At 36.6% G+C, this 25,157-nt stretch overlaps 1 protein-coding gene across 1 annotated transcript in view; it reads left to right on the forward strand.

The window, feature by feature from the left end:
- ROBO1 (roundabout guidance receptor 1) overlaps positions 1-25,157 on the forward strand; it is a 409,328-nt gene that overhangs the window by 353,613 nt on the left and 30,558 nt on the right. The window contains exons 18-25 of the mRNA XM_055313849.1: positions 311-508; positions 4,870-4,896; positions 6,324-6,366; positions 12,539-12,693; positions 15,407-15,742; positions 17,624-17,731; positions 20,759-20,903; positions 24,620-24,868. Of these exons, the coding sequence (XP_055169824.1) occupies positions 311-508; positions 4,870-4,896; positions 6,324-6,366; positions 12,539-12,693; positions 15,407-15,742; positions 17,624-17,731; positions 20,759-20,903; positions 24,620-24,868 (1,261 nt within the window). The remainder of the gene's footprint in view (positions 1-310; positions 509-4,869; positions 4,897-6,323; positions 6,367-12,538; positions 12,694-15,406; positions 15,743-17,623; positions 17,732-20,758; positions 20,904-24,619; positions 24,869-25,157) is intronic.

A 25,157-nucleotide genomic window follows, 5' to 3' on the forward strand; every position in this document is an offset into this window, starting at 1 on the left:
AACTTCATCTAAGCAATAAGCTGCAGAGTATTGGGGAGTAAAAAAATAGAAATTGTGTGCCATTGTCTTTGTTTTTAAATATATTCCATAAAACCATTCTATCATATGGCTTTGCATTAAAATAGAGTAAATATAATTTCACTGAAAATCTCATGGACTGTTTGAATGAGCATAGGTGATTGTCATAGAATAAAGGCAAATTATTGTCCAAAAGTTAACAAAGTACTGATAGCCATTGTATATGATGCAAGTTTGCATTCATTATCTCACTGCATTTTAAACCCACATTAATCCAAACATGGCTTTTCAGATTCTCATGGAAACCCCGTGTCACCTGAAGACCAAGTCAGCCTTGCTCAGCAGATCTCAGATGTTGTGAAGCAGCCAGCGTTCATTGCGGGAATCGGGGCCGCCTGCTGGATCATCCTCATGGTCTTTAGCATCTGGCTCTATCGACACCGGAAGAAGAGAAATGGGCTGACTAGTACTTATGCGGGTATCAGAAAAGGTATTATCTTTCCTCAGTTTTTCATTTTTTAAAAATGTTTAAGTAACTCTTGATTTTAATCTGTGATTCTAAAATATTGATGGTTATAAATCTCATATTTTACTATATGAAGATTTTTTAAGGTGCTTTTATTTTTTTAAGTGCTTTTATTTTATTGTGATCTCTACATATTAACTCCTCTTGAGTAGCAATACTTCAAGGCTTATCTGTTTTAGGCTCAATTCCTTTAAAATATAGTTTGCCAAGGTAGGTCTACATTTGGTTGTTACACCATCTCTTGTGCTCTTAGAGAATCACTTCATTGCTTTATGTTCTCAAAGAAGTGTTTGAATCTCCTTGTCACAGGAATTGCAAATGCAAGCTTTGCACTGCCTCACATAGCTTTAAAGGGAGTGCTGTTGCCTTTGTGAAGCTGAAGGGATTATTTATAAAATTATTTTATGAGTATTTCTGATTAGTTACAAAATAGTTATTTCTTACGGATTATGAAATGCTCAACTCAATGATGTGCCTCCATTTGCAGAGAGGAGGTTTAGTACTTTTTTATTGTTGTATTTAAAGTTGCAGAGTTGAATATATATATATGCTGTTAATTAATAATGGGGATTTCCTTACAAATGTGTTTATACGGTTAGAAAAGAAAGTTTACTTGACCACTAGTATTTATAATTTTGTGGATGAACCAAGTATGCCAAGACACTTTTTTCACAGTTTTGTCACATATCCTTGAAGTCTATAGGTTGGTGATTTGTATATTTTACTCTTTGATGAGATTTGTTAACACTGTCAGACAGATAATCCTTCCTGCCTCCACCTCCCCACAAATATATTAATCAATTCTGGGCCTCTGTGATCTACAGGTAGGGTGACTAGAAGTTCTGGTTTCAGGATAGCATCCCAATTTATGTCTTTAGTCCAACAAATTATTCAGGGTCCTCTTTTTTGCTCTCAAAATTGTCCTGGTTTGGCATGGCAAATTATGCATTCACCCTAGTTATATAGGGATTATATGTAAACCTAAGACAACACTTTTGCTTTCTGCAACACAAATTTAAAGACAATCACCAATGAACACATCCTGCACCATCACTACCCTTCCTTTTTTTTTAAACCACCTTTCCTTTAAAAAAAAAAAAAGTCTACATATTTTCTAAAGAATTTATTTATTTATTTGAGAGAGAGAGTGAGCCCGCACATGCAAGTGAGCACATGTGGGCAGGGAAAGGGGCAGAGAGAGAGAGGGAGTCTCCAACAGACTCCAAGCCAAGCGTGGAGCCAGACTTGGGCTTCAATCCCACAACCCTGAGATCATGACCTGAGCTGAAATCACGAGTCAGACACTTAACCAACTGAGCCACCCCAGCACCCCAAGTCTACCTATTTCCTTTTTTTCCCCCCAAGTCTTAATATTTCCTTAGGGGACATTTAATCAATTATATGGCAAAGTCAGAATCTGTAGTGCTAGCTAGAACTTTTCTCAATGAGAAGTTCTATGGACTGTCCCTATACACTTCTAAAACAGCCTGGGACAGCAGTATAAAATATTTTGTTGTCAGTCACAAGGGTCTTGGCAAGAAAGAGTCAACACAAATTCATCACCCCTACGGTAAAAATAAATTAACATGCCCCCTCCTGTGGATGTGCAGTAGTCTCTTCATGTACATACGTTTGCCGTAGCATGATGATCCTTCAAAACATTTTTTTTTTCAGATATGCATTCCATCTAGAGATGAAGCAAAATGTTAGTATCCCAGCCTGTGAAATGGAAAACGAGGGCTTAGAGGTTACTGCCAAGAGAGCTGGTGCTCATTATGTATACAAAGTGGAACAATGTCAGGCACACATGTTCCCATATAAAACCTTTGACTGAAATACAATGGAGAGAAGGGCCATGTGGGTGTCCCCATGTCATGGAGCAGGGAGGGGGCAGGGTATTGGGAGTTGTATTTTGAAATCTAATTTGAAGAGGAAAAGTGACTAATTAACATATAGATGTGGAGTCTCTTGAATTCTCCAGGAATCTTGCATTTCTTGGTGCCATGAAGTGCTGCGGCTGTGTAGTTATAACAAGTTACTGCTCTATATTGTCTTGAAATCTACATATGTGACATGAAACCCCCTTCCTTTCTGAAATTTCTTTCCTTTCACTAATGTACTTTAAGCATGCCGGCAAATGCCTATGTGCTCTTTTTGCAAAACCTATGAAACTAATATCATTGTCCTTTTTAACTAGCTTGTGTTTAAGCAGAAATCATAGAACATAATTACAAATGTAATTGGTGAGCATTTGATTCTGCTTCCCTCAATTTGCCTTGTTGGCACTTTTTCATAATTCCCTTCCCATGCAATTAAAAATAGTGCATCCTGAAACCTTAAATTGTCTACGCCAGAAACAACGCCAGTAATTATGAGGAAAAAAATGAAGAGAAGGATTTTAAAGAATTAGATATAAAAGAGTCTATTGACCTATAAACCATCAGGCCAGAATGTGACTTTGGGTAAGAGTGAACATTTTTAACCTTCCCCCCTACATGTATCTGTAGATCTACCCTCTGCTAGAACATTCTGTATCCCTTGTCCACATACATTCACACAGGGCACCAGCATTGCTGGGTAATCAGGGAGTATTATATTATTGGAAGCTTTGAGAATTAAGTTGTGCTTTGGTGCACAAGCTGGAAAAATTTCACTTAGATGGACTTCTTTTCATGTCTTCTTCAATTCCTTTGACTGGGTTAGCAGTTTGCTAGGAGTACCGACAAGGACCTTTCATATATTTTTTTTCCCCTTACGTCCTTGTGATTGCAAATTAATGTTCAGGCATTCGATTCTTGCTTGAATAGCTTTACTTTCAAATGTACCTTTTTACTTATTTATTTATGAAGACTTGTTAACTGTGACTCAGAATTTTTTATTGTAGCTAAATTACATCGATTCTGAAAAAAACCCAAGTGAAGGAGAACACAATAGAATTCTTAACACAGGGAGGGCCTGCTGTGCTGCCAGGGGAGGCCAGTGCATCTGCTGGGCACACAGTGCTCAGGTTTTTGTTTTTGTCCCTTCTAGTGTGGCTCAGCGATAAAATGGTTTGGTAAGAAGTGACAATTGTACAGAATGCCCCAGTATTGCTGTGTGCAGCCCCAAAGGCTCTAATCCTAAAGCAAATTTCTGGGAGACATTCCAATGTGAAGCAGCAAATACATTTTTGGCAGCTTCTTGATCCACGAGAAGTCATCAGTATTCTAGTTTGTGTGTATTAAGGACTTCATGGATGCAAACTTTTTATCCTCAAGGGAGCTGCGGTGGTTCCCTTGCTTTCTTTACCAGGGCAGTGTTGACAGGAAGGCCAAGAGCCTGGAAACCAAGTCAGCCTCCTCCCACCATGAAATGACGTGGGAATAGTTGTGTTCCCCACACCCAGGAACAGGGAGGAGGTGGGAAGAGTGGGGGAGACAAAGCTGCTACCTTTGAGGTCTGCAGTTCAATTTCAAGCGTTATTGATCAGATTAAGATTTATAACTGCAGGATGAGTGAAGGTTTTCAGTGGGGTGTTATTGTTCTATTGTTTCGCTCCTAGCATGACATGTAAAAAATGCTCAGCCTCCTCTAGGAGAGCCTCTCAAGGTAAACTATAATGGAGAAATTCAAGTGTAAAACTCCCCATTTTTTTCCTGTCCATTCACAAATTTCTATTACGATAAAAACAGAACATTACATTGTTTATATGAGAAGGTGTCAGGCGTTTCTCGGCTGTGAAACAGCTCAGGTTTATGGCTCTGTTTCAGCTCTTTCCTTCTTTCCTCCCTTCCTCTATCCTTTCTCTTTCTCCCTTCCTTCCTTCCTTCCTTCCTTCCTTCCTTCCTTCCTTCCTTCCTTCCTTCTTTCCTTCCTTCCTTCCTTCCTCCCTCTCTCTTTCTCTGAGTGACAAATACTTAAGCACACCTATTAGTCCATTTTAATAAGCCTTTACTTTCAGAACTCTAGATAAGGTCCAAGCGAGACCCTGATAATACTTGTTTGAGAATCCATCAGCCAGTGTTTGGAAATGATTAACAACATCAGAGGATTCCTGTTTGTCCTAAAGCCGGGAGCTCAATCTCTGTTGCTAAATGCAGGGTCATTCTCAGGCTAAGCCAGCACAGCTCCCATGCCAGACGCTTCACAAAATGGTACCTGTAGAGACAAGCCTCTTCTTTTAACCTCAGATTTGGTTTTATTCATATATCAGAGTGTCAGAACTACTGGCTTAGTTATTTACATTTGTTTTATGTTCAGCTGTCTGCTTGATTTATACTAATGTGATATGTTCCCTTTCTCTCTTCAGCTTAATAACGGGTTTATATTTTGTTTTGATTTTTCAGTCCCGTCTTTTACCTTCACACCAACAGGTATATATTTGCACTTACACTCCTCCTCTCCTTTGCTAGTTTGGCATGTGTTGTACTATTGTGTTTCTGTTTTTATTTCATTTTCTTCAGTTAGTTGGGGGAAAGGACTTAAGATGGAATACAATACTTCATTTACTCATGTCAGGCATGCATTTGAAGTAGAAGTGGTTGGTGTTGCTTTTCATCCATTTAATACAGTTATTTATTCATGACTCCACACTGCATCCTAGCCTTGTGCGCACGTGTTTCATTAGATAGACACTCTGTTTCCACCCTCAGCATGATTTAACATGCTAATGATCTTATTGATTATTTCATACTTGGCAGTGCATTTTTCCCCTTAACTTAAGCTTTCACATTTTCCAACAAAATTTTCTCTCCCTTGCAATTCTCTGTCCATAGAATCAACATTTTTGAAGGTAACCAAAATATCCAGCACATGTGAAAGATAAAACTTTTTATTTTCCCTAAGTCAGAATCCTAATATTTTGTTCTATTCAGTTTCTTTCAAAGTGGGTCCTCTTCTTTCACATCACCTTTAATAGAAGATGTACCTGTAGTCTTGCCTCCTCGGTTTTAATCCAGTTATTGTAATCACTGGAAGCAGTTATCTCTCCTTAACACACTCCCCGTTTGGAGTTCTTCTAAGTCGCAGAATTTGGCAGCTTTTAGAAACATATTTCTTCTTAGAAAATGTGTCTGTATTTACAGAAAAGCTAATCTTCTTAACCCCTTGCCTGTGTGCAAATCTTTATTTGTTATTGCTAAATTTTTACACCCATAACTCATTAGGCTGAGAATGCTTTCAGGAGCATTAAAATATATTGCCACTATATATACACATGTCTGATGAAAATATAATGGGAACGGGTTCTAGAAGCCACAATAAAAAAATAGATTGTATTAATTAATAGCCACAACTTGGCATATATCTTTGTGTGTGGAGAGAGAGAAGGTTTATTTTAACATTTATCTTTGTCTTACTGGTACTCATACTTCTGGGAAAATAATCCTGCCATTTTCTCCCATATTTAAGATTCCAATTATATATATACAAAATCACACAATTATGGGATCTAGTAATAAATTCAAAATAGAAAACTACGGGAATGCAAATGTAAAATGCATAATATATTTAATAAGAGTGTACTCCAGTTTGCTTTTACTGAGTTATCAACCTTACCAACACAGTAAGAAAATAAGGGTAACATATTTAATTCTATATAATCTAAAAAAAAAAAAATACTAGTTGAATCAGAAATGTACTTTCTGTGATGGTTTTACAATGCTTCTAAGTAGAAAGGGAGGAAGTGTTCCATTTTAGAAAGATGGTCATGGATGTAATAGCTTTTGATTTATAAACATAAACATGTCTATTAATTGTGTCTTTTCTTTTTTTTTTTTTTTTTTTTTTTGTAACATTCTAGTAACTTATCAGAGAGGAGGTGAAGCTGTGAGCAGTGGAGGGAGGTAATTATCCTGCTTGTTTTGTAGATCCTAAAGGGAATTCCAGGTATCTCATCTTGTCTTCCTCAATGACATCACTCACTGTGCATAAAAGATTTAAGTTAAGGATGAAATTTGTTCAGATCTTTTAGAAATACTCCATTTGGGCTGTACTGTGGAACTAGGCTTGTTTGTACACAGATGCCGCGGATTGAAGCTGTTGTGTCCTGGTGAATGAACACGAGAGGGCGCACTTTAACCGGGAAAGACAAACTTGCTGAATTAGCAGATGATTAAAAGGAGTTAAAGTAATTAAGCAATGGCATTTATGAAGATTAAGAAATATAGCTAGTTAACAGATACTATCAAAGAAAAAGTGTTCATTTGAAAAGCTGCTGAACACAGCATTTGCTCATAAGTTGTTGTAGGTTAGGTTTGTTCATGTGAATTCAACATAGTTCAGCTCTCCATTTGTAGGGAAGTATGTTGAAATACAGGAAGAAACCTCGGTAGCTTGTTAATACAGAGCTTTCTTCTCTCTCTTTCTAATTAAAATGAACCTCAATCCTATATTTATTATTTTCTGTAATTATTATTCAGTGAACTTTAATGTATTCACAGAGAAATCACAAATTGATGTGACAGGCAGCTTAAGAGAGCTGAAAAAAGGTATATAAGAGCCAAGCTTCTGGAATTTCTATAATAAGATGATTTTTCCTCCAAACCAGCAACATCTAGCTTAAGGTAGAGGAACAAAAAACTTCCAATCAAAACCATTTTAGAATTCAAATTCGATTAATTTATTAAGTGTTCTGTTTTGCACGGTTGGATAGTATGCTTGCAACTGGAAAAGACAAAAATGAGTAAGGTATTATTTCTGAATCTAAGGAGCATACCATGTGGTGACACAATGACTGAATCTAGTATACAACAAAGAGTGATTTTAAAGAAGTGTTGACCACCTTTAACCAATGCTGTACCAATTTGGCAACAAGCGCTAATCTCTTCTTCCTGGGTACTGGTGCTAGCTGACTGTTTTCATACCTGTGAAACAAAGCCAGCCCCCGAACGACCCAAAAGCTAGGGAGGTCTTCATAAGGAATAAATTCATTTGATTCAGAAATTAAACCAGAGCATGTTTATGCATCCAGGGGAATTCCATCTAAATTAGAGCCCAGATATTCATGAAACAGCCTCCGGCATAATAACATTCTCTCGTGAATAAATCTGGAATGCCTGATTATATAACCACCTTTCTACATGTGTATGTTCATGACTGTCGACTTCCACTTTCACCTTGATCAAAGCACATAAAATACTTGTTGAGCATCTTCTATATGTTCTACACTAGCCTCCGTGGATGGGCACATGTACAGACTCTCTCTATCTCACATACACATGCACACACGTGCACACACACAAAATATCTGTGGTTTTGCTCTAAGTGGATTTATAACCTAGATAAAGCAAATGATCATATCAAGCCTAATGGAAGGAATCCATGGGTACCAAATGCAAGTTTCTACAGCAAGACTGAAAAATTACAAACTAAACTATCTTTTGGAAAACTTTCTGTATTGCCATACAGAACTAACCTTTTAAGGTTAAAAAGAGAATGACAGTGAAACGTACATATTTCAAATACCAAATAGAAAAAACCTCTTTAACCAAATGACAACAGATGCTGGCATATTACAGTTAAATAAAGATCTCATGGTCACAAGGACATTTATATACATAATTTTAAATGTATTTATTCATCAGACATATTTACGGAATGTCTACCATGTTATGGGTGCCATTCTAGTTGCTTGGGATGCATCAGTGAGCAAGTCAATAAAAACTCCTGTCCTTGTGAACCTTGCATTAAGTGCAGGAGATATAAGATAAATAATAAACATTAAAAAAGTCAACTCTAGCATCAGCAGTCGATGAATGCTTTGGAATAAATAGAGCAGAATAAGAGGGATCAGGAGTGTTTCAGGAAGAAGTCTCATTTCTTAGCCACAGTATGTGTTTGGGTGGATTCCCAGGGGAAGGGGGAAGAGGAATCAGAGTGTGTGTGTGTGTCTGTGTGTGTATCTGTGTTCTGTGTATCTGTGGTTAGAGAAGGGGCAGTGACCTAACTCCTCCACTCACCTCTCATGTCCATCCCTTAAACTCTGGTTTCCCTCTGGCATTTCGACTCTGTGAATCTGCTTTGGCCCTCCCACCTCATTTGGCTGATGATACCGAAGTCATCATTTCAAGTCTTCCTTTCTTCTGTATCCATCCCTGCCTTGGTTGATTCTCCTTTCACCCCCTTCACTACCACAGTACTGTTTCCTGCCAACCGCTCATGCTCTCCTGCCCTATCTGTTTCAGAAGCTCCCCACAGCCCTACCTTTATCTGCATTCATTAAGCACTACTTCCTGTTAATTCCCTTTGGCCATTGGAGCCTAGATGGTATTTTGAAATGCATATGAATCATGTCTCTGAGTAGCTCTAGATTCCATTTTTAATAGAACCCACCATGACTAAAATACCAAGTCCAAATTTAGCACAGCCCATATAGCCAGCAACCTATAGGGTTTTGCAGGTCCATTTCCCATCTCTAAGTGTCATACCCTACATCCACAGTGTCAGCCCACCTGCCAATCTCCAGTATGAGATTCTTCTATAGATCTGTATTCCGTCAACCCGGAATGTGCTCCCCTCTACCCCCCCCCCCACCCCCCACCCCCGCTGCTGTCACTTTGCTGAGCTTCACCTGCTGTGTCTTCCATGAACTTTTAGTGCTGTGTAAATATCACAGTTAAAGCACCTAGCATAAGGTAATGCAATTATCTTTTGTTTATATCAGGTGTCAGGAAATTATGGCTCCTGGGCCAAGTCCAGTCTGCTGCCTGTCTTTTAAGAATACACCCAAACTTTTTTGTTCACATATAGTCCGTGACTGCTTTCCCACCACAATGGCAGAATTGAGTCATTGCAACAGAAAATATAATAAAGGAGAAGGCTGAGCCAGAAATCTTTTCTTGTGAATTTAGCCATTCCCAGAAAAGGGAAAATGAGGATTTTGGTAAGCAAAGAGACCTCTTCCCACCCTTGTAAAGGGCAAAGGGCTTGTGCTATAACCCAGGGAAGGATTATGGAAGAAGTATTATGTAGCTGTTCCTACCCGTTTGTTTTCCATACCTCAGACATTCCAGGAACCTCTTCCAAAAGCACTACTTAAAATCCAAACTATAGCATAAACCTGGGAACAGCAGAGAAATCCTGAAGAAAGAAGTAAGAAAATCAGGCCAGAGAGAATGCCAATAAATCATTTCTTCACAGTGGAAGGTGGTGACAAAGAAACAGCTCTCAGGCCTTGCTTCCCTCTAAAATCCTGGCCCCTCTTAAATCTATCCCTTGCTCCTTCCTGGGCTTCAGAACCCTTTAAAGCAATGAATTAAAGGAAAGAAGAGACAGTCTACAGGCAACCTTTACTGCCAAGGCCCTCTTAACATTTTCTCCTGCTCTGCGACCCTCTAGTGTTTTACTTGGTGGTTTAGGAATTCAGATAGGTTGGTTTTTGTTTTGTTTTGTTTTGCCTTGCTTTGTTTGAAAGAATGATTGGAGTATCTGGAATAAGTAGAGCAGAGGAAACGGAAGTAATTACTGCACAATTATTTAAATGTAGTGTCCATTTTTCCTTTGTGAGACAAACTTTATCCCCTTAATATGAACTGGAAGAAAAGTTTGGGTATTATGAGCCCTCCTGACTTCTTTTCCCTGATAATATTGTCTTTTAAAACACAAGGAAGAAAGAAGCAAAACTCAGATATATTAGTATAAAAATATAACATCTAATATTATATGGTAAAAAAAAAATATATAGACATACATTAATTACCAGCACTGAGTTTTGCTTCTGCTTAATTTCTTTGTGTTGAACAGCTAAATCTCTGTCATGTGTACTAAAACCATCTTAAAGACAAAAAAAATAACCTATGAGATTGGTAGTTTAAAAAGTCCCTAACACCCTTCTCAGGGTAGCTGCATATGACCCGAACTTCCTCAGAGACCTCTAAAATATACACATAACATTTTAAGCTTCATTATGGGTCGATAATCTGTGGTTCACCTTCTTCCCCAAATAATTAATATTACAAATATGAGTCTAAACCAAAGTCAGGATGTGAATTATTAACCTTACTTCCTGTTGGAAATCACCCATACATATGGAAAGTTCTTTAAGCTTATGATATCAAAACATTCACTTTCAAAGTACCTTTCTGAGAGAATCATGGTAGCATAAATATATTGTCTATTCCTCTTGAAACGTGTAAGTCAGACTGAAAAATTTCCACTTGACCCATGCTTTAGACCCATGATATCTCTACAGTGTCAAATATGGAAATATATTTTAAATAGCTGCTACAGTGATAACACACTTGGTTTAAGTTCAAGTGATAATACGGTAAGTAGATCTAAAGATTACTAGATGCAGAATTTCTATAACCAACATCTATTTCAAAGGCTCCAAATATCTGTGATACAGCTTTCATTTAAATATTTTTAATTTCAACATTGCAGCACAATCGCTCTTCAAAGCACGTTTTTATCAACAATATTAATAATAAGTTTGCTTAGTATTGACAGCGTTATTCTGAATTTCGAGACTGTAGACATTTCCCCCACTCTTTCTCTTATATGAATATTTGAGGACTTAAGGAAATTTTAGCACTCCCCAATAGGTAGGTTTATAGCATCCTGGATTCCAGTGAATTCTAGAGCCAGAGGACCTGGGCTTGAATCCCAGCCCTGTCATTCACTCACTTCATAGAACCATGCACATATTTCTTAACCTTCTTGTCTGAGGGTCAGTTTCTTCATCTGTAAAATCTGGATAATAGTAGTAACTCTTTTGTCTAATTATTCTAAGAATTAAATGAGTTGATGCATGTAAAGAACTCAACAATATCTCACACGTTGTAAGCAAAAAGTAAATATTCATTTTTATTACAGATATATATACACATACGTACATCTACACATGTACAGAGACATATATATTATAAATCCCGATTCTTCCTTTGGAGTGAATCCTTCTTCAAATAACCATCATTTGCATTATTTAGTTTCCTCAGTCAACTATCTGTTTGTCATGGAAACCTGGAGAGTGAAGAGTCAGGTTCTTGCTTCCTGGGTTAATGAGAAGCATGGGTATTGTATTTTAATGAAGAAAATGGCGAAGGAAATCTTTGCAGAATCTGCAGTACCAGTCTATATACTGTGGCTCTGACAGCACACCATGCATCATCATCTCTTTTGCTAAATTATCAAATGGAGTCAGTGTTGAAAAAGTACATGAGGAATATCATTCTTAGACTCAAGTCTGTGTCTCTGGCACTGGTGGTCCCGGGTTCCTGCTAACAGCCATTGATGCACTTTGCATTCCCAACACAGAGTGAAAGAGCATTAACATGTGCTATGCCAAAAAAGACAGGAACACTAATATTTCTTATAGTGGACATTTTTTGTTTTACCAGATTTAACTCAGTAGCTTTGTTTATGTAGGAATTTATGGCATTTTACATTGTCACCATCAGAAAGTGTTGACAAGCTCACAGAGCTGTGTACTGAAACATTGATGAGGCTCTCTGCAAATGTCAGAGAGCCCCAAACTCACTGTTTCTGACAAATGGTTTTGAAGAAAACTATGCAAAGATGCTTACTGTGAAGGTTCCATTGTCTGAGTAAAGGAGCTTGTTCCATTTTTTACTGAAGTCCTAAGAAGAATCATGATTTTTTTGTGTGTGTGAGTCAAAAACTAAAGAGTGTAAACTGTCTCAAATATGGTATTCTTTAAGCAACTAAAACACTAAAAAAAAAAATAGGTCTCCGTATTCTTAGATTCCATGTTTGTTAGTCACTGTGATTAAAGTAGAGCATTGCATATGGTACTGTATTTCAAGTCTGAAGCCTGACCATGCCAGTTTATAATGCTATGGCCCTATAAACTGAGGGACATCCTCGAGACATCATATTCCATTATAGTTATCTTGTAAAGAAATAACTGTAAAATAAAAGGAATAGTACCATCATTCAGCATAGCTGACCCAGTTATTTGTAAGAACAGTGAGATGAATTTGTTGGAAGTCTGAATAGGAAATATTATTTGCTATTAAACATGTGCTTATATATGTATATATATTATTTTTTCCTTAGGCCAGGACTTCTGAACATCAGCGAACCTGCCACACAGCCCTGGCTGGCAGACACGTGGCCCAATACTGGCAACAATCACAATGACTGCTCTATCAATTGCTGTACGGCAGGCAATGGTAACAGTGATAACAACCTGACCACCTACAGTCGCCCAGGTTAGAGATGCAGAGACAGCTCCATAAGTCTAAACATAAGGACTGGCCACAGGAGGATACATTTCTTCCCCTCCCCCTACATTGGAAAGGAAAATTTGGTCAACATTTTCACAAAATGTTGACTGTTGTCTAGCGAATTACCCCGATTCTATATTTTCTTCCACCAGAGCTTCCCAATATGCACTGGGAGGATGGAGAGTATGAACTCTAGAATAGATAGCAAACAAGGAAAAATGAAATTGTGCAAAGGCATTCATCTTTATGAGAATGTATGTATTTATACTTTATATTTGTAATTAAGTATTTTTAAGATTTAGGGAATAGAACAAATCAAAAAGTTTATAAATCTCTAGTTATAGTGAACAAAATTCTTTAATAGCAGTAACAAAAATAATAGCAACTGTACAACAGTAATAAAATATTTGTAAATTGTGAATGAAAATTAACTGAAATTTCAAATCAAAGTTTTATCGTGTAGAAGTGAATCTCGAGATATCAGAAATATATATCTTGCAGGTGTGTATGCATACATTTATTTTATATTTTGTGTTTTTGGTTCAGAAATATGAGTGAGTAAATTATGTCATTAAGATTTCATGCTAAAAACATTACATTAAAATATGGATGTAGAGTACAAAATATTGAAAGGAATAAATAGGAAATTACTCATGATTTCTTGCAAAAAAAAGAAAACAGAATAAAAACCTTCAACATTTCCAATTGGGAAATATTAAAAGAATCATAAAGAATCAAAAGATATAAGTAGAGAAGTAAAATAACCCGTGGAACTAAGAAAAAGAGAAATAGAAGATAGCATTTAAGTGGAGATGTTGTGTGTCTTCACTAAAAAACAAATCATAAAGCAGTCTGTATGTCTAGCCTTAAAACAAGTCCAGAGTCTCCATTGAATATGGATATAGATATGGGTGTGACATATCCATGTGAGTACACCCCTGTTCTCCAGAGGTCCATGGGGGGGTTTTTTTGTGTTTTTTTTTTTTTTTTTTTAAGATTTTATTTGTTTATTCGTGAGAGACACAGAGAGAGAGAGGCAAAGACACAGGCAGAGGGAGAAGCAGCTCATGCGGGGAGCCCAATGTGGGACTCAGTCCCGGTCTCCAGGATCACGCCCTGGCCTGAAGGCAGGCCCTCAACCACTGAGCCACCCAGATGTCCCAAAGGTCAATGTTCTAGTTGTATAGATAGGTGCTTACATGATAGCGAATTAAAAAAAAAAAAGACTGTTGAGCTCTATAGGAGACAAAAGGTGACAATACCCACTTTAATATGTAGAGCTGTGTCATCTAATATGATAGCCTCTGGCTACAGGTGGCTATTTACATTTACTTTAAACAAAAGACAATTTAAAATTCAGTTCCTTGTTTGCACTAGCCACATTTCAAGTGTTCAGGAGCCACCAGACACAGGTGGATAATGCAGAATAGAACATGTCCATCATCTCATAAAATTCTATGGAATCCCACTCATTTAGAAAAATTGGTGAAGAGAAATGAAACTGACAAAACCACATGGCCTTTAATAATATTTCTTAACCACTGTTAAATTATTAAAATTATTAAAGGCCAGGTGAGTCATATTCCCATTCCCTGTTCATTTATTGTTAAAATGCAGAGTAATTGAGTTCAGTATTACAGAGAAGTTGCATATTTCTCTTAAGATTATATTCACATTTATGCCTTTAGTAGCAACCATGTTAATTTTTCATCAAGATATCCAGCTGAAAAACCAGACTTCAAGGTGAGCTGTTAATGTGGGTGCCACTATGAACTATGTGAATAAAATAATGGTATTTTAGCCATTGTAACTTGACAAATTTTTTTATTTAAAAAAGTTTTAATTTTAAATTATAATTTTAGTTCTTCCTGCTATTTTAATATTTTTAACTGCAGGTTTTAAATATTTCTGTTTATTTAATTTTAAATATTCCATCAGTTATTTCATTCTCTAATACTTCAATGAAGAGCAAATTAAAGGGAAATTGAAATAGTAGACAAATTAGATATTATTTCAGGCTTTCTTTGATTAAATTACTCGGGCTACTTACAATTCATTTCATCATCATTATTTTCATTTTATACTTCTTGGGGTGTCTTTATGAAACCATGAAAGAATGATTATATAACATCCTCCCCTGATAATGATTATTCTACATGACCAAGGAAAGATCTGATAAAATTATCCTAAACACTATTTACTGTCCTTTTAACCTCTGTTCCTCATGTCTTTTGAGTAGATTACTTTATCAAATATTAAAATCTCAAGTTCTTTGATGTGTAGGAAGAGTTTTTTTTTCCCCCTTCAGTTTGGATTCTCAATATATATGGTTTGCTCTTTTGCTCCAACAACTAACTAGTAGCTTCAGATAGGTCAGTAATGCCAGGCTAGAAAAATATCAATTTGGCAATGTATATTATTTAAGTGAAATTCCTATTAATGGGGTTGTTAAAGGAAAATCCTCTTAAATTCAAGTTCAAAATTAGTCTCTATATAATTTCTCTATGTCCTCTCTCATTTCTTCACTTTTGAACTCCCTTCTTTAGAAAGTACATATGAATACTTAGCCCTTTTTACTGATCATATTTAAGCCCATTTTTACCTTACATAACAATTTTATTGTGACTCACGAAGCTACTTACAAAGAAAGAATAACCATGCAGAATGACTTTTTCCTTTTCCTCTCCGTTGCACGTAGCCGATTGTATAGCAAATTATAACAACCAACTGGATAACAAACAAACAAATCTGATGCTCCCTGAGTCAACTGTTTATGGTGATGTGGACCTTAGTAACAAAATCAATGAGATGAAAACCTTCAATAGCCCAAATCTGAAGGATGGGCGTTTTGTCAATCCATCAGGGCAGCCCACTCCTTATGCCACCACCCAGCTCATCCAGTCAAACCTCAGCAACAACATGAACAATGGCAGCGGGGACTCCAGCGAGAAGCACTGGAAACCTCCCGGCCAGCAGAAACAAGAAGTGCCACCAGTTCAGTATAACATCATGGAGCAAAACAAACTGAACAAAGGTGAAGAGCTTTGCCTTTATTCCCATCCTCTTCTGTATCGGTACCCTTAACCTTTCAGCCCTACTCCTCTAAACTTCCCTGGAATGAGCAAATGAAATCTTTCTTTTGTTACTCACATTTCCTTATTTCTTTGTTTTCGAAATTTCCAGTGTCAAAGAGTTAATTAGCACAACAATAACCTTGGAAAATTGATTTTATAATAATATATAACTATTTTCAAATGGTTCTGAGATTCATTTAAATTTAATCGTAGGTGAGGGATTGCTTAGCACAATCTTTTATTCATAAGGCAGATGTACAACCGTCACAATACCTCACATTTTAAATAAATAGACTATCCCATTCTTTCCACTCGAGAATGGAAGATAATTGCTTCTACATGGTCATATAAACGAATAGCAGTTTTATATCAGACTGAGGAAAAATAATGAAATTAAGCTTGAACTGGAGAGGTGGTTCAATTGGTTGTATTTCTCCTACCTCATGTGGTCACTAAGACTGCTGCGATATGTGATTTTTAGAACCTAATTCTTTTGGTTGACTTGATTGAAGTCTGTCAGGATAGAACCTACAGGAAATTTAGTGTTAACTGGTAGCAGTGAAATAGTATTTTGTAGCCTAAGGGGAATGTTTCTCTATTATAATATGTGTGAGTTGGAAGAGGTAAGTATTTGATTTTTTTTTTTTGTATTTGATTTTTTTGTAGCCCTTTAGGCTACTGTTTGAATAACATTATTTGCAAAGTTATACCTGTTGGAAAACAAACAAACAAACAAAAAAGCATCCTCTAATATGAATAGATCAGGGCAACTTTGCATAAGTGTCCAGGTAAATGACACATATTATTGTAGATAACTAGAGACATAGATTTATTTTCTTTAGGCTTGAGTTATGACCATTCTCCTCAGAAATAAAATGTATTACAGTTGGAGATTATAAAAAGGTAACTGACAAACATCCCATTTGATTAAGTTAGTGGTACATTTTTGATTTAACAATATAGTCATCCTGCTTTTTTCTAAGTTTGAGAAAATACTTGATTAGCATAAAACCCAGTTCAGTGTATGTTTGTTAAGACTCTTGCACAAGTTTGTAACAAAGGCTGACAATGATGAGGAGGACGTTTCTACAATCCTATAGTTTACAGTAGGAATTCCAACTGTTGTTATGTTATTCCTCCTTAGTATATGGCTCTACTGTGGTCTTTGGGAAGTTCTGACAGTCCTCTGCACAAATATTTCAGGGATCTTATTGTTTATACTGCTTGTAATAGACTTGGTATATCAACTGTAATAAAGACTTGGAATGCCACTAAACTGATGGATTATTACCCATTACATTCCAGTAGCAAGTTTATCATTTGGATTTTTACCTTTGCCTGAGTAAGCAGAAGCATTTCCATGGCAGATTGAGATACTTTGTTTTCTTATCATGGATATGTTTTTTATTAGATATAATCTTGCTGACAAGCTTCAGGGCTTTTTATTATTTTTTAATGATTTGCAGACATCATACATCCCTGATTTTTTATGGTTAAAATTATTTTGTTGTTACATTTTTAAAGTTAAGAAGTCAAGCAATTCTGATTTCTGCCTTAGCTGATTTGTAAATATTTTAAAGAGAAGAAATAATCCCTCATGTGGTTTGTACATATCTATATTAGTCTGATTTATACAAAGGAGATGATGCAAAGAATTTGTATTTTATAAATCTTAAGGAAGACATGCCTATCTTTTCTTGACTTTTCCTCCTTTACACCTTCCATACATCTTAGCAAGTGATCAACATGGTAACTTAAAAGCTTAATTGCTGGTAAAGGATTAAGGCATCAAAGAGAAAATAAAAGTGTGTGTGTTTTTTTTTTCCATCTGAAATATCTAGATTATCGAGCAAATGACACAGTTCCTCCAACTATCCCATACAACCAATCATATGACCAGAATACAGGAGGATCCTACAACAGTTCAGACCGGGGCAGTAGTACATCTGGTAAGTATGAAGAAACCAAAGAGAAAGTCAGTCTCTCCTTTAGAAAGATGATATATTCCAGAATTACAAATTGAATGCTAATGAACTAATGTACACCTATGACATGTGTAAGCCCTTTATATAATTTGAATTTTTTCCAGTTGTGGGTCTTATCTCTGCAATTTGAGAGACAGTCCACTCACTAAACTATTTTATGTTCTGTTTAGTAACGAAGATTAAAGATCCTATTCCCCTCCTTGCTAATGAACTTTTACAAAGCCAGAAGCATGGCCTAGACTTTAATTTTTTTTTATTTATTTATGATAGTCACAGAGAGAGAAAGAGAGAGAGGCAGAGACATAGGCAGAGGGAGAAGCAGGCTCCATGCACCGGCAGCCCAATGTGGGATTCGATCCCGGGTCTCCAGGATCGCGCCCTGGGCCAAAGGCAGGCGCCGAACTGCTGCGCCACCCAGGGATCCCTGGCCTAGACTTTAATTTTTATTTTATTTTTTATTTATGATAGTCACAGAGAGAGAGAGAGAGAGGCAGAGACACAGGCAGAGGGAGAAGCAGGCTCCATGCACTGGGAGCCCGATGTGGGATTCGATCCCGGGTCTCCAGGATCGTGCCCTGGACCAAAGGCAGGTGCCAAACTGCTGTGCCACCCAGGGATCCCCTGGCCTAGACTTTAAAAGGCAGTTGAAACTTCTTTTTTGCCCTTGGCCAAAATAAAAGTAAAAACATTGGGCAATTAGTTAATCTGCTAAATTTGTTACCATTTGACACAGGCTATAGAAGACATAAAATCTGAGTGCACTTGAGCAGAATCACAAGCCTAAAAGACAATAACCTGAGATCTAGAGACAATAGGAACCTGCCTCAGTTTGTAATCTCTCTACTCTCCTTCAGTTCTTGTCCTAAAACCTCATAAAGTAACCTCCCAATGTGAGTTTGTAAGTGCCTTCGAATCCACAGTGAGTCCTCTTCCCTGTGGTCTTCATGCTGTTGCAGCTGTTTGCCACCTGTTTTCCTGATAGAGGCTGCAGATGGGAGTTCACTGGTACTTAAGTCCTGTTTTTCTAGTTAAAGGCGGTTCATTATTAGAACTAACATGTGGTGAGTCACACCACAATGAGAACAGAACCAATTGATCTTGACTCTGGTATGTTTCTCCAGGAGAGGGTAGAAATATCACCTCTCAATACGTGGATTGAAGTTGTTACTTGGTGCTTTCAGCCAGTGTCTCTACTCCTTCTGTATGGAACATGGCATTTGCATTTTATCATCTTCCCTTGACTAAGGCATGCTGATTTGGCATTTTCAAGCTTACATTTTATACTGATTGAAACTATTCCTATTGGAATTAAAGGAGTTTAGAAATAGCTCTTTACCTGTTTAGATCTTTTCTTATTCTACTATATGTTGTTTGATTTTTTTTTTTAACAACGAAACTCTTACTAAGGACTTTTGTTTTAAGTAAGGAAACCCTGAAGTTACAGGAATTCTTTTAAAGATCTACTCTTGGGAAAACTATAAAAAATATGTTAATGTTTGATATGCCATTTCGTCTTTGAATTCTGAGCCACTTAGAAAATCGTATCTTAATGTGGAAAATGATTCTATGGTTCTTGTGATTAAAATGACTCTGTATTATTAATTTTAAATTGACTTTATCCATCCCTCAGCTTAGAGACCTAGATCTTGATGTTCTGCTATTTATTATATGGCATCCTGTGAATATTTGGTAAAAAAGATATAAAAATGTATTGTCTAGGGTTAATTAGGAGAAAGAATGAAGCATGCAAATGATGTGTAGCAGAGATTTGTAATGTTAGGCCTCTTGGGACAGATGGAGTTGTTAGATCTCTGCCAAGAAATCAAGAGAAAGGTGCTAAAGTATGACCAGGTGCATGATAATTGCAGAGCCTTTCCAATATAGGACAACTGAGTAAAGGAAGAAAAAATGGAGACATACAGGTAGAGGCCTGAGAATCATAATTTATTACTAATAGCCAGTTCCTTGGCCCATGTTTGGTGTAGTAACATACCAGTTCAAGAACATTTGGCTTAACAAACACTGGGATTGGGCTGAGAATTCATAAGTGCCTTAAAAAATGAATAAATAAAGGGACATTGAATATACCAAGACCTGTTTCATGCACCATGTACTTTGGAGCTGTTTCAGAGAGGTTAAAAATAAAAAGACCTATAATTTCCATAAGAATCTAAAATGTATCATATTGGAGGAGGGCAATAAAGGTTATTTTATCCCCAAATATCTTTTGACCCCAAATTATTTAAAAATGACTACCCTAAAATGTGCAGTTACCTATGTTTAAAGAATATGCCAAATCTAAATCCGAACATTATGGCGCTTGAATAATTGGGTTATTTCCAACTACAAAAAATGTTCAAGCAACATCATTTTACAATAAGCCATAATTTTGTAGAAACTGGGATTAAAAACACTTCTATCCCTTTTAAAAAATAATTTCTCTGCTTCTTTTGTTGTTAGTTATATTAGTTCTTCCAGCAATAATTTTCATCTGCACCTGCCTTTCTGATGAAAACTAGTAATTTCATTGTGCCTAAAACATTTCAATGGACAAGTACAAATTATATATATTCAGTGATTTAATGCAACAGTGAAACTCTAATAGATCGTATCTGTATCATATTGTATTTTAGGTTCCAGCAATTAAATAATAGAAAGGCACTTCAGAAAATATGTCTACAGCTCATTTGTTTTAGGTGATAATCCATAATGCAATTAATTGCTGTAAGAAGATCACTATTAATGATATGACTTATAAAATTCATTTGCGGTTTTATTGCTTTTTCACTATTTATTTTGCAGTTAAACTTGGGCAATACGTTGCATCTTCTATTGTACAAAGTTCTGTTAAGATTAATGAAGAAAAGTGTATTTATCTGCTTATGCATATATGAATTATACAATCATAGTTACAGGAAATAAATCACCTGTGGATAACAGAAAAATCTTAAAGGCCAGAAATAAGAGACTTGGATTTTATTTATTTTCAAGGGAGTCAAGGGCACAAGAAAGGGGCACGGACACCCAAAGTACCAAAACAAGGTGGCATGAACTGGGCAGACCTGCTTCCTCCTCCCCCAGCGCATCCTCCTCCTCATAGCAATAGTGAAGAGTACAATATTTCTGTAGATGAAAGGTAAGAATTTCATAACAGATGTAAGTGGAAAGTATGTTTCCTTAAACCCATATTAAATAGTTATTAAACTAGATCACCAAGTGAGGAGACATTCCTAAGGTCTATAAACATTTGTCTCTGAAAAAAAAACAGTATTGCTCTGTCAGAAGGACTAAAAAACATCCCCAGCACTGCTAAAAAAAAAAAAAAAAAGAAAGAAAGAAAGAAAGAAAGAAAAAGGAATTTGTGCCTTGGAAGCTTCTTTTGGAACTAAGAATTATGAATCATGAACACATACGTACACAATTTACCTATATTTTTACATTATCTACATGTAATTGACATATAATCATCAATATATCAATGTATACGAGATCACATATATATATATCATGATATATAATCATACATATGATTTTAGATTCACAAATATCAGAATTTCTGTTGCATATTCTTGTATTTTCATAAAACAAATGTGTGAATTTATACCACAGCTAAGGTATCTTGAAAACTTTTGTTTGGGGACACCTGGGTGGCTCAGTCAGTTAAGTGTCTGCCTTTGGCTCAGGTCATAATCTCAGGGTCCGGGATCAAGCCCTACATCAGGCTCCCTGCTCAGCGGAGAGCCTGCTTTTTCCTTTGCCCTTCCCTCAGCGTGTGCTCGCTCTCTCTCTCTCTCTCTCTCTCTCTCTGTCATTATTGCTCACTCTCTCAAATAAATAAAATTTTTAAAAATGTTTAAAAAAAACCTTTTGTTTGTTCTTAGGTATTATCACACTATACTGAAAACTGTGGGACTTTAAACTCACTGACTTGTCTCTCACACGTATTCAAAAGTGTAAATAACCACATGATAGCAATAAGAAAGTTAGGGTATTACACCCTCACTCCACATTCTGTAGAACTGAACATAATACCTTCTAACAAAGCAAAACAGATGCTTCACTGGTATGATCAATGGAGGGGAACTCACTTGACATAGAGAATTAACAAGAATATGGAATCCCACCTAAAAATACAGTCTTTTTTTAGTGACTATTGTAAAAATAAAGACATTGTTTCATTCTCCATAAGTTTCAAGTATGCCAGGAAACAAAGCTCTGTACCTTTGTTTTTCCAGGCATTTAATTAGTGAATACTGAGCCATTACTCCTCAGGGAAACACAGGAATAGGTTCCAGCAAGTCTCTGGTCACACGTTATTGTCATCTGATCCATGCATAATCTTGTTTTATGTGTGTTTTTGTTTCAGGACACCTTATGTGTATGTATTGTTGATTCATTTACATTGGACTCACAGCTAATAGTGCCTGCCATAGGTCATTCCCGAGCAGATCTATCTAATGTATATATATTGTCTATTAGGGCATGTTTTTTTTTTAAGATTTTTTTTTTATTTTTTATTCATTCATGATAGAGAGAGAGAGAGAAAGAGAGAGGCAGAGACACAGGCAGAGGGAGAAGCAGGCTCCATGCCGGGAGCCCCACACTGACCGATCCCGATCCCGGGACTCCAGGATCCTGCCCTGGGCCAAAGGCAGGCGCTAAACTGCTGAGCCACTCAGGGATCCCCTATTAGGGCATGTTATAACCTTTTTTGCATTTAAAAACACTAGATCACCATAAAGCACTACACTTGGGGGTTACTTTAAACAGGGAAATTATCAATATAAAGACAAAAATTGAGAATAGTGTGGCACTGGTTAGTCTGAAGAAAGGACACTCGTTTACAATATAAAAGCTCAAACAAAAAGATAGAGTGACTCAAATTTTTCACGACTGTTAGCTTTAGGGTTACAAATAAATTTTAGCAAGCAAGTGAATTTGTAAGTATAAAATCTGCAAAAATTGAGAATTGACTATATTTTTTAAAAAATTCCTTTTCTAGGTTCTATTTAACAACATTTATGCTATTTTTGCCTGCCAGAAGAGGGATTAAAAGGAAATAAGTGGGTATAGTTTTTTTAAAGCCTACAGGAGATGCAACTGTGGCCCAAAGGGAGACACTGATTCTAAGTGGGAAGAATGAAAGTTTCTTAATATATTGGCTTTAATTCTTGACTTTAACAAATGTTATGGTCCTCAATCAAGAGGAGGGGTTTTATGAACATTGTGACCACACAGAGATGTAGCCTCCCAGAGGACTGGGATGAATCAGTGGGAGGGAAGGAGAGAAGCTGGGAAGCCAAGTATGAGCCAGATTATACAGGTACTTGGATGTCTTGTTTAAGTATTTGTATTTTTTTTCTAGCCAGTTAGAGAGCCTTTTTATTACTTGGCAGCAAACGAATGATCTGAGAGTAGTGCTTATTACAATAAAGTAATTTTGATAGCAATGTGAGGATTCAGAGGGGTAGAATGACTGGAGACAAAAAGATCAGTTAAAAGGTTATTGCAGTAGCACATACAAAAGATTTTAGAAAGGTGATGGACTTGAGAGATTTTCAGAGAGGAAACAGAGATGAACCAGGGAAGAGTTCAAGGGAGAGGAGAGAGGAGTAAGTCAAGATGACTAGAAGATTCTTAGTTTGGAGGAGTGAACAGACTGCTGTTATTTTGAGACAGGAAACAGAAGAAGTATCAAAGAGAGGTAGTCTGATTTATAAAGTAAAGGAAGATACAAAGAAATCATGTTATATGAGCGTCAAGTTTCCTGAATTCAGGTGAACAAGACAGGTGGAGAATGAGTGGAAAGAGAGGGGTAACATGAACACAGTTTATATAGTGCAGTAAATTACTGCCATTCAAATCAATAACCATCTGCCCTGTGGTGGGAGGAAAGAGAAAGGCATGAATGTTTCCCAGATCCTTCTATAGCTTCCACACATCTCTAGCAGAGGAGTAGTGGGGCATTTTATTGTTTATTGACTATTTTATTTATTGTGTTTTTTATTCAACATCCTAAATGCAAGCCAACTGCTTCATTTTGTGCTCAACCAAAGAAATAGTGATCTATTATAATTTAAGAGAAAAGGTGGATTTTCAAGAAAGGATTTTCAAGAGTAATTTTTCTCAGGAGTTTAGCATATCATCTCTGGTCATCTGTAGGACCATCCCTACGTTGTCTTTTAGACGTTGTCTTTTTTTTTTTTTTCCATTCATAGTCTAATTTGTTTTATTAATTTATTATTTTTCAAAAATAATCCATCAGGCCAGAGAAAGAGGTACTTGTTCATGCATAAAGAAAATATATGCCAAAAGATCAACAAATCAATGTTGTTAAATGTGTTATAAATTAATCCCTTTGTTGAATAGAATGCATAACTATGTAATGTTACTAACTTTTAATTCTGATTTTTTTATACTAAACCGTAGAAAATTTTTGGACCACATGAAAATAGATCTACAAAGCAAACAATAGCTGACATAACCAGAAAAACTAGGCTCATAAACAAGTGTTCTTATAATAAGTGGTCCTGCTGTTAGAGCTGCAAATCATGAGCAGACTATATATAACACATGTAGGAAGTACTAAGTTAAACTGCATTAAACAGATTTCTTTATTGCATGACTTCTCAGAGCCTACAATATGCTAATGTAATAACTCAGAGAAAAAATACTACATCTAGTGCTCACAAGCCTTTGTGATAGTGAGCTATTTTTTTAATGATACCGCCTAAACGTGGCTTAGAAAATTCAGATTAAGAAAACCATTCAAAGCTGATACTCCATGAACTAGACAACTAGTTTCTTTGAATAACCTGAAGTAAATTGAAGTGTGCTTATAATTTGTTTTAGCTATGACCAAGAAATGCCATGTCCCGTGCCCCCAGCAAGGATGTATTTGCAACAGAATGAACTAGAAGAGGAGGAAGATGAGCGAGGCCCCACTCCCCCTGTGCGGGGAGCAGCTTCTTCTCCAGCTGCTGTGTCTTATAGCCATCAGTCCACTGCTACTCTGACCCCCTCCCCACAAGAAGAACTCCAGCCCATGTTGCAGGACTGCCCGGAGGAGATTGGCCACATGCAGCACCAACCCGATAGGAGGTACATTGTCACTAGCCTTTTGCTGACAAATGAGATAATTTCCACTCTTAAGTGGCATTTGTAGAATGCTATTATATGAGCTAATTTTCATGTCACGTAGCCTTTTTTCCAGTATCATCATGCAGTAAGCCTCAGTAATTAACATATCAAGTAATACTGTTGACCAGAACATTAGATTAATTGATCCCAGTGAACTTGCAACCATAAAATAATGTGCATTAATACTCACCCACTTATGATAATTGCATTCATAAACACATGGAGATCATGTAGTAAGTATATGAATTGC

This window comes from Nyctereutes procyonoides, unplaced genomic scaffold (genome assembly GCF_905146905.1).
Source record: "Nyctereutes procyonoides isolate TBG_1078 unplaced genomic scaffold, NYPRO_anot_genome, whole genome shotgun sequence".
Classification (NCBI taxonomy): Eukaryota; Metazoa; Chordata; class Mammalia; order Carnivora; family Canidae; genus Nyctereutes; species Nyctereutes procyonoides.